General features: G+C 41.0%; 1 protein-coding gene across 1 annotated transcript; it reads right to left on the minus strand.

Annotated features, from left to right (window-relative positions):
- Positions 1 to 9,415: 9,415 nt before the first annotated feature.
- Positions 9,416 to 10,225, minus strand: LOC149082965 (uncharacterized). Its single transcript, XM_089236777.1, has one exon. It carries the CDS (start codon positions 10,223 to 10,225, stop codon positions 9,416 to 9,418), a length of 810 nt encoding a protein of 269 aa, XP_089092903.1.
- Positions 10,226 to 11,057: the final 832 nt, after the last annotated feature.

The following is an 11,057-nucleotide window of genomic DNA, read 5'->3' on the forward strand; positions in this document are numbered from 1 at the left end:
TTACCCCTTTAACTTGTCAGCAAAATTTTGTCAGCACTTCCCTCTACCTGCTAAAGCATATTGGGATCAGAGACGTACCCCCCCCCCCTCCGACTTTTTTATGCAAAACAAATATTTAAAAACAAATTAAAATTTTGGAAGAAAATACCGTTATATGTTATTACAATGAATTTATGTCAATTTCAATGCTATTTCAAGGCTAAGAACTCAAAATTTCTTTTAAAGAAATTCATTGTGACCCACCCTCTAAGCCATATATGCTGAACCTATGGCCCTCTGTGTTTCCTGATGTAGTCCATCATCTCAAACCTAATTTTGTAAAACTGAACCAAGCCCATTTACAAATAACTTAAATGACCCGTGACACAATTCGAGAGTTGTGCCAAATTAACGACTTTGAGGTGACCACCGATAGACAGCGCCTTCATTTCCAACCCATTTCATTAATGGCAGTAAATTGAAATATAGCGATATGGCCAGAGTTGGTGAAGTAGTAGTATTGATTGGTAAGGGGCAATTCTAGGTTGTTGGTTGTTGTGTCGCAGGGAATTTTTCTGCAATAGGGTTTTAACAAATGGAAGAGCTTACCCCCCGGGAGTTACAGTACGCCGTTACAGTTTTAGTACAGTTACGCCACCGAAAGGCGGGTCTATAAGACGGAGTTTTAAAAATGAGTATAGTCAACACCACCTATAGAACAATGCCTCCGCACGAAGCACGAAAAGTCACTGAAGAAGGCCATTTCACCTATTGCCACTGGATATAGAAAGTCGACGCATGCAACATCTTTACGTTTTTTTTGCAGTATATTCAATAGCAATAGCAGAAATGACCTTCTTCATTGACGTCACAAGCTTCGTCCGGAGGCCTTGTTCTATAGGTGGTGTTGGACAGTGCCACCCGACTTACGTAACCCCTCCGATGTCAATAGATGGCAACCCATTCGATTAAAGCAGGAGCAAAATAGTATTGGTTACTGTCATCTGTTGTTTAACTTTCTATAAAGTCTAAATGAATGCTAACCACATTTTTTATTACTTTCTTTATCGAATATTGTTTGCTGAGCAATAAAATTGAAAAAAAAAATTTAAATGTGCCTAAGATTTGTGCTGGTTGATATTTGTAAAAGCAATTTGTGTATGAGTAATTTTTCAACATATTTATAGATTGCGGATCTAGAAGCGAGCGCTAGTTAAAATTATGCACGTTTAAGTTCTCGTAGGAACGGGCGTTCATTGCAATATTCCTCTAATGATGAAATAACGTGGTAAAGTTATATTTCATAAAATTTCGGTTTATAAGTTGGTTATTAAAGAAGATCCGCATGCATGTATACTCCGCATATGTATACTCTTTTCTTTAATGAAAGTGGGCACTTTCATTGAAGAAAAGAGTATACATATACAAGAGAAGAAGAGAGAGAGAGTTGTGAGTAATGCCAGCGAAATAATACAATAAAATAAATATAATGACTTACATTTTTCATTTAAAAGCTGTCCATTACACTGTGAGCGAATATGAACTTTTACAAAGAGTAGTAGTTTTCATAAACACCTTTTAAAACTCGTTCGATTAAAGTTGTAGCAACGTTTGTTTGTTTCTCTTTAGCCCCCTTTTTTCAGTGGCTTAATTTTTATCTCAGCCAATGACCGTAATCCCATGTCAAAATCCTATGCATCGGATTGGGAAACGCTCACTGTAATTGGTAGGCGGTAAAAATTGTTTTGTAGGCACACATTAACATCAGCTTCTCTTTATTTTTACTCTTTCAGTACTGCATTATGAGAAAATTACATAATTATTAGAAAAAAAATTTAGTAAGCCATTATAATTGTAATTAAGTCTTAAAAATCAATTTTTTGTTTATAAAAATTAGTTCGTATGTAACGAATTGATTAACGTGGTATTTTTTTTAAAAAAAGTACCGTCAGCACATTACTCTTGCAATGTGTAGAAATACAAATTTTCAAACATGTTGAATAATATAGTTGAAGGAATGTTTTATTCAATTCCCCCAAAAGAAAACCATAATTTGTTTCATTACATTTGTAGGAGGACACTTTGGGGGTGTAGTATACAAAAGTGTAATACAGTATACTTTTGCAGGGCCGAAATATCTAAATTTTATTAATTAATCTATTAAATATACAGTCAAACCTCGTCTCGTTAATGAGTCACTGTTGGAAGAGCAAAAATGTGACTTTATAAGCGGAGTGACTCATTAAACGGAGTAAGCCATAGCTGTGTCAGTTCCTGCTTGCGGACAATTGGGACTTCCAAAAAGTGACCCGGTAAGCAGAGTGACGTGTTAACCGGGTGACGCATTAACGAGGTTTGACTGTATATAAATATATAATATAATTAATAATAAATGTATATATAGATATAATTAAATATATTTAATTATATATATGTATATACATTTATTATTAATGTATATACTGTATATATATAAATTTTTTTTTGGTCACAAATAAATACCAACGGTGAACTTGGATTTGAAAAATACATGAAGAGAACAATAGTAATGTTTATGTGCATCACCAATTATATAAAAAGGGAAATATATGTAAATAACGTATATTACATAAATACCGTATGCTATGTAAATAAATGTATACCGTATGTGAGTAATTCAAATGTGAACGAGCAGCACTGTGAACGGAGGCTGTGTTTGACTATTTCTGTCGCGCTTTATAGTATGATAATTTTGTAACCTTGAATATTTGTATGAGCTCATGGTGATATTTGTTCCCAATATGCATTACCTTCATAGTGATGTTTATGAACATTCCCAATAATATAAAAAAGGGAAATTTTTGTTGTGCAAATAATGTTCGTGTGTAATTCGAATGTGAATGTCCAGCACTGTCAACGGAAGCTCTGTTTGATTATTGCCGTCGCAGTGGAGGCTCTGTGTGTTTTCTGTGTGTGTATAAATTGCATATTCCGTAAAAAAGAAAGGGAAACAAAATTTCCCAGCACTGTGGACAGAGGCTTTGTTTCTTCGTTTCCCGTCACATTGGAGGGGCTGTGACGGTTGTAATGACGCACAATATTTTGTATATATTGTGTATTTAGAGCATTCTCAAATCTCTCCCACTTCAACATGCCAACTTCCACTTCTTCTTACTTGCCCACAAGTCTTTTCCACACTTCTTTTGAAATCCCAGGCTGTGGTCTTTGGCCCTTATGTGCCACTTGGCGCACGTGTAATTTTTCTTCCTAGTCATTGGGTTCATCTATCGATTTTATTCAAATGCTTTGTACGTTGCATCGAGTTGATGACTGTCTCCATGGGGAGAATAACGCGAGTGATTCGATACTTGCAAGCAAGGGGAGCCACCATTGTAAATCTTTGCTGACTTTCCGACACAACCCTGCCTCTTTTGAGGTAACGGAAGTAAGAAGCTTTGCATCAGTCCGGGGTTACGAGCGGTTCTATCTACACTGCTGGCCACCCACATTGCAACACCAAGAAAGACAAAAGATATCGCAACAATATTTATTTTGTAGATAACATGTTGACCAAGCATCAAATGATTAAATTTATAGACTTCTGTGAAGTGTGGTTCCTGCCAAAATCAGTAGCCAGAGTAGCCGCCATTGTTGGAGATCACCGCTGCCACACGCCTCGGCATTGATTCAAAGAGACTTTGGATGTGTTCTTGGGGTACAGCAGACCAAGCAGCTTCCACGCGTTGCCAAAGTTGATCTGGTGTGGCAGCTGGGGATGTAATCTGGGTCAATCGTTGAGCAACCATGGACCACATGTTTTCTATCGGCGAAAGATCCGGAGAGCGAGCTGGCCAGGGAAGCAATTCAATCTGGCGATTGACGAAGAACCTTTGGACAATGCGTGCCACCTGTGGTCGCACATTATCCTGTTGAAATATGGCTGTGGGCAAGCCCTGAAGGTAAGGAAGGACAACTGGCTCCAACACCTCGGAGATGTAGCGCTGGCTTTTTAAAGTACCGGCAATGCGTACTAGAGGAGTGCGAGAGTGATATCCAATACCGCCCCATACCATAATACCCGGTGCAGGACCAGTGTGGCGGTGCATAACGCAGCTGTTCAGCATCCTCTCTCCACGGTATCTCCAGACTCGAATCCGACCATCGTGGTGTTGCAGACAGAAGCGTGACTCGTCAGTAAAGACAATTTCATTCCATTGTGCCGTCCACATCCTTCTTTCATCGCACCATTGGCGGCGGAGACGTCTGTGGTTCTTCGTCAAGGGTAGACACTCTGCTGTAAACGGCGTCGAATGGTACGCGCAGACACTGGATGATACGGTACAGACTGAATGTGCTGTGCTATGGTTCGTGATGTGGCTGAGCGATCCGTCACTGCCATACACAATACGCCTGTCATCACGTGAAGTCGTGCACTGAGGTGGATGCGATCGAACACGTCGGTCCGTCGTACCCTCCTGCATCCAACGATCACATATCCGCATTACAGTTGTTTGGTTTCGTCCAACACGACAACCGATTTCCCTGAAAGATAATCCACAATCTCGGTAGGCCACTATCCTTCCTCTGTCGAACTCGGATACTTGATCAAAAGATGATCGCTGTTTTCTACGAGGCATAATTGATCGTTTTTTTGAAAAAACCACAAGAAATGCACAATTGCCGTACTTCAAATCGTCGAAATCTCCAAGCATTAAATAGCGCTTTGAAGTGGCGCCACAGGCGCTCGTGATGTGCGTCTGCGCTGAAATTCTAATCATTTGCATATCTCACCTCCGCTAATGCATGTTGTAAATTTCATATTATTTGCATGCTTCCTTCAGGGTGTTGCATTTACGGTGGCCAGCAGTGTATATATGAATGGGGACCATGGAAGTGAATTTTTACTCATAAACTCTAATCATATTTGTAATCTAGTTGCCTCACACTTTTGATGTCATCTGTTAATCGTAAAGAAGTTGTACACAGTCTTTATGCTTGAAAATACCAACTTTCAACAACCTATGTAAGGGATGTTACGGGGGTTAAAAAGTTTGTTGTATTTTTAAGTAACGTCCCTGTAAGGGTTAAAAGACCCTATTGTAGACTGCCCTTACGTAAAGCACATTGTAAAATTTCGTCAGCACCACCATTATCTGCTAGAAGGAACTAGAACAAATATTAATTTTTAGGAATTTCGTCTATTCTAACTATTCAGGAATAAAACTTCAAAATTAAAGTTTTTTGTTAATCTCTATACACAATGAATTCAATAAAATTTTGCTGTTGAACTTTGATATTCCCAAAGCCGAATGAAATAAAATTGAAAAAAAGAGAGAAGAAACTGAATTGAAGTATACGCACATCATTACAATTTATTGTATCAGATAAGTTCACATATATAGATATATATTCTGAAATTCCTCCTTGCAGTCACATCCGACTGTTCACGTGACGCCGTGAAGCTGTAACATTAAGAAAAAAAAATAGATTATATGGTAGAGAGACTCGAAGTCTTTCGTAACGACATTCTCAAAGACGATGGAAGAGTATAAAAAGTATAAGGAAGAAAATCCAGTGCCTAAAATTGCAGTAATTTCGTGAAACAACCAGAGAAAAAGTTTGAAGATCATAAAAAAGAGTGAAGTTCCAGTATTTCACTTCATCTTTTGCCTTGAGTTTCATGAACATGAAATAAAACGAATTTTATATTAGCCTTCTTTCAGGATAATATTGGAAATAAAAACGAAAATTTTACTCTATTTTTTACGTAAAAGTTTTGTATATTATTTTTGTAAATCATATTTCCTTTGAAAACATTATACAGTCGAATACAGTTATAACGAACTCCAAGAGACCGGAGAAATCGCTTCGTTATAATGAAATTTCGTTTTAAAGCAAATTCAGGTTGTTTGCGTTGTTCCTATGTATACTTATTTGAGGGCTTAGAAAAGTGTTCGTTAAAACGAGATTTTCGCTATAACAGTATTCGTTAAAACGGGATTCGACTGTATATAATTAAAATCATTAAAAACCTCCAATTGTCTAAGAGTATTGCGGAGTCACTACACAGAGCCACAGCTTCTTAATAAACATTTATTACGACGACACAAACATGATAATCTGGGTTAATGAAAAGGAAGGCCGACATAGAAATTTCGAACCTCACGCTTTCGTGTGCAGTGACTCTCTGCTCTGCTGTTTTCCAGACGGTCGTCTCCAGTACCCGGGATCACGTGACACACTCGAGGTCGTTGACCCGACTCTTGGGGGGTCGTCTGCGTGAGACACCACACACTCCCTCCCCAGTGATCACGAGTAATAAGAGGTGATCGCGTACTATGGAGTAGCATCAGTGATCACGAGCACTGTAGACGATCTGGAAAGTGGACAGTACGTCCAGAACGAGTGGTTCTGACTGGTTTCACAGCAGAATCAGCTGCGAGTCTGTCAGACGTAACTGCGGTTGGTACGTTTGGAAACACAGGTACCGGCTCCACCGTCGGATTCACGAGAAATGCCGGTTTAAGCCGATCGACTGACACTGACACTGATTTTCCTCTTATTTCCACGTTGAACACTTTGTCGGTCCGGCTGATCACTCTGTATGGTCCTTCAAATGGCTGTTCCAGAGGACGTTTCACCCTATCAGTTCTTACGAAAACGTGAGAAGTAGTTTTGAAATCATGGTGAACAAATGTAGGATGTCCTCCATGCCGTTTTATTGGTCGTGGTTGGAAAGTTTGGACGTGAGTTCTCAGCATTTGTAGAAACTCAGAAGCGTTAGTTGAGTTGGAATTAGCTCGTGCTTGGAAAAATTCACCAGGTAATCGTAAAGTTTCTCCGTACAGTAGTTCTGCAGGTGTGCACCCCAAATCTTGTTTCAGAGAGCACCGAAGACCGAGTAGAACTGTAGGTAATGCTTCAGTCCATTTATGGGTTTGGTTGCATTTCAACGCGGCTTTGAGAGGGCGATGCCACTCTTCCAACATACCGTTTGCTTGTGGATGGTATCCAGTTGCCCTGACCCGTTTTGCTCCGATGAATTTGGAAAGCTCCCGGAATAGCTGCGATTCGAATTGGCGACCTTGATCAGTTGTTACTGTTAAAGGTGTGCCGTATCGAGAAATCCAGGTGGAAAGAAAAGCTGCAGCTACCGTGGTTGCTGTGATGTCGCGGATAGGTACCGCTTCTGGCCATCGTGAAAACCGGTCTATCATTGTTAGGCAATAAGAATATCCATCGGAAATGGGCAGTGGGCCAATGATATCCAAATGAATATGTTGAAATCGTTGGGAAGGTTCCACAAACGATTGTAGTGTGGATCTCGTGTGCTTGTGCACTTTGGATCTTTGGCATGGTATGCACACTTTTGTCCATTTAGCACAGTCTTTAGCTAGACATGGCCAAATGAATCGCTTTCTGACCAAATCAATAGTACGTCTAATTCCTGGGTGTGAGAGTTTGTGCATATTCCAAAACACATCATATCGAAATTTTTCTGGAATATAAGGTCGAACAGCACCTGTTGATAAATCGCAGTAGAGCGCTTTAACTGAGTCTGGAAGAAATACTTTCTTCAGTTGCAAAGCTGATTTGCTCTTTAGAAGTTCCTCTAGTTCTTTATCCCCCTCTTGTTGCTCAGCGATGGCAGTAAAATCAAGAGGTCCAGGAACTGAAATTGCTGTTACGCGTGATAAGATATCAGCGGAAATATTTCGCGATCCAGGAATATGGCAAATGTTCGTTGTGAACTGCGATATATAATCTAAATGCCTTAGCTGTCTAGGTGAGCATTTTTCACTTTTTTGTCGAAACGCATAGCACAGTGGTTTATGGTCACTGAAAAGTATAAACTCACGAGCTTCAAGCATATATCTGAAAACTTTTATGGAAGAATATGCGGCAAGAAGTTCTCGATCGTATGCGCTATACCGTGTTTCGGTAGGTGAAAGTTTACGTGAGAAAAAACCTAGCGGTTGAAGACCATTGTCCGTCACCTGGTGCAGTGCACCGCCTATAGCATAGTCGGAAGCATCTACGTGTAGAGCTAATTGGGCAGACGGGGATGGATGTGCCAGCAATGCGGCATTAGCTAGTAGCTTTTTGCAATCTTCAAATGCTTTCAAAGTTGATGTAGACCACACAACTTTTGTTTTGTCTTTTCTTTTTTTCGTAGAACCTTTCAATAAATCATGCAGTGGCACTTGTGTCTCAGCTGCATGCGGTAGGAAACGGCGATAAAAATTTATGAGACCTAAAAATTTACGCAATTGCTCAATTGTTTCCGGTTGCTTGAAATCGAGTACAGCTTGTACTTTGTCTGGGCGAGGTGTGATACCAGATGGTTTGATCACATGTCCCAGAAATTCGAGCTCAGAAACACCAAATATGCATTTTGACACATTTAAAACTAAGCCATACTGTTGAAGACGTTGGAATATTTGTTTTAAATGAATTTTGTGTTCTTCGGCATTTTCAGAAAAGCATAGAATGTCATCAAGATATACATAGCAGAATGGTAAACCTCGTAATACTTCATGCATGAACCGCATAAAAGTTTGAGCGGCATTTACGAGACCGAAACTCAATCTTGTATACTCGAATAAACCCCAAGGGGTTGTGATTGCGGTTTTTGGTATATCTTCTTCGGCAATGCCAATTTGGTGGTATGCCTTGAAGATGTCTAGTCTAGAAAAAATAGACTTACCGTGCAATTCTTGTGAAAAGTCTTGAATATGGGGTATCGGGTAAGAATCAAATTCCGTAACACTATTTAGACGACGATAATCACCGACAGGACGTACAGTACCATCTGCCTTGGGCACGATATGTAACGGAGAGCTCCAAGGGCTTTTGGAGGGCCGGATAATCCCTTGTTCCAAAAGGAATTCAAACTCGGTTTTCACCTGTTGTTGAATTTTTGGATTGAGACGGCGAGGTTTGGAAGCCACCGGTGGTCCTCGAGTGATGATATGGTGTCGCGTCACATGTTTCACTGTTTTACCGATCTGTGAAGGGTTGAAGACATCTGGGAATTCTTGAAATATAGCACTGTATTCAGAATCTCCAATGGTAGTGACGGAAGGTTGTGTTGTGGGCTTGATCGATCCGAGTACCCGTAATGATGTTTGCGAATCGATGAGTCGTCGGTTTCGCACATCAACGATTAGGTTGAAGTTGCTTAGAAAATCAGCTCCAAGTATTGGTGAAGTGACGTCAGCTACGAGAAATGTCCAGGAAAAAGATTTCCGGAGACCTAAATCTAGTTTCTTGACCGTGGAACCATATGCAAGAATCTTGCTGTTGTTAGCGGCGAACAAATGGAAACTTGGATGTAGTGCTGACGAATTTTTTTTAGGTGGGATAACAGAAACTTCACTGCCAGAGTCAACAAGGAAATGGTCACCCGTAACTCTGTCGATCACGAAGAGCCTGCTGGATTTGCTGCCCGATTCCATCATACCAGCGATGATGGAAGGTCGTCGTTTTTTTTCTGGAATTTACATGGCTGACGGCAGTAGCGGGCATTCTCACCGAACTTGTTGTGATAGAAGCAGATATCCCGTGCTCGACTTGAACGAGATGTTGAACGCCTAGCTCGTCGCTGTTGGGAGTTATTACGATATCTCCCTCTGGAGAGTCGATTCACCGTTGCCGTTAGCTCTGCCACTTGTTTGGTGAGCGTTTCGATGGCTGATGACGAATCGTTTCGATCTTGAATTGGCTGCATTTGCGATGATGACGATGGCTGGATTCGACACACGTAATTTTGGGTAGTGACTTCAGCCACTTTGTCGGCTAGGACAGCAAGTTGATCTAATGGCTCACTGGAAACCGATAACACTGCTTGAATATTTTGCGGTAAGCGTTGCATCCACAAGGTGCGCAAGAACTCGTCAGTGACTTTGTTGCCGGAGAGTTCTTTCATCTTTCGCAGCAGTTGACTTGGCTTTTGATCACCCAGCTGTAGCTCGTTCAAAAGTTCCTTGACATTTTGATGTTCCGTCGCGGCGAACTCCTTTATGAGGCGGTCCGACAAGGCTTGATAGCGGTTGATTGCCGGAGGATTTAATATCAGATCTGAAACGAAAGACAAGCATTCTCCGTCCAAGGAAGAGACCAAGGCTGCATACTTCGTGTCATCGTTAGTGATTCCACTGAGTTGAAAAGCACTGTTGCACTGTTGAATCCATAGTTGCACATTGGATTTCCAAAACGGAGGTAATCGAAGTCCAATCCTCGAAACTTGAGCATTTTCTTCCGCCATCGGTCAGCTCCAACGTGGGGAGAGATAAAAAAAGAAGAGAAGACGAGGGAGAGGAGGAGGTCACACCAGAAGAGAAGAAGAGCAGACGATGATGCGTGGGCGAGAGGGGTCTGTTCTTCAGGGGCCTGTTTGAGGGAAGAATCGAGTCGTCGTAACCACAGACATAATGGAGGCTCGGAAAGAAGAAAATTTCCGAAAATGCATGAGATGAAATCTTCAATGAAGATGGACTTTTATTTATGGTTAATGTTCCTAAACGTCGCTGGTCACCACTGCGGAGTCACTACACAGAGCCACAGCTTCTTAATAAACATTTATTACGACGACACAAACATGATAATCTGGGTTAATGAAAAGGAAGGCCGACATAGAAATTTCGAACCTCACGCTTTCGTGTGCAGTGACTCTCTGCTCTGCTGTTTTCCAGACGGTCGTCTCCAGTACCCGGGATCACGTGACACACTCGAGGTCGTTGACCCGACTCTTGGGGGGTCGTCTGCGTGAGACACCACAGTATGTTTAGTGAGTGGAGGTTAATCTAAGCATGGTCTTTAGCATTGATAAGTGCATAGTCGCTCATTTCGGTTAGAACAACTCGCGTTTCTTTTACGAGTTGAATGCTATTACTATCCCGGATGGAACAAGGGTTACCGCTTTGGGAATTCTCACGAGGTTTCCTGCACATTGTTTATCGGTAGCGAAAAAAAAAACGAATAGAATGCTCGGTTTCATTCTTAAAAAGGACTTTATGTGTCCCCTTAAAGTTATCTTTCCGCTTTTCCGTGGCTTAGTTCGTCCTGGACTGGAGTATGCCGTCAGGTTTTGGATGAAA

This window comes from Pholcus phalangioides, unplaced genomic scaffold, assembly GCF_987345545.1.
Source record: "Pholcus phalangioides strain wild (caught in Gottingen) unplaced genomic scaffold, Ppha-v1.0 ptg000009l_1, whole genome shotgun sequence".
NCBI lineage: Eukaryota > Metazoa > Arthropoda > Arachnida > Araneae > Pholcidae > Pholcus > Pholcus phalangioides.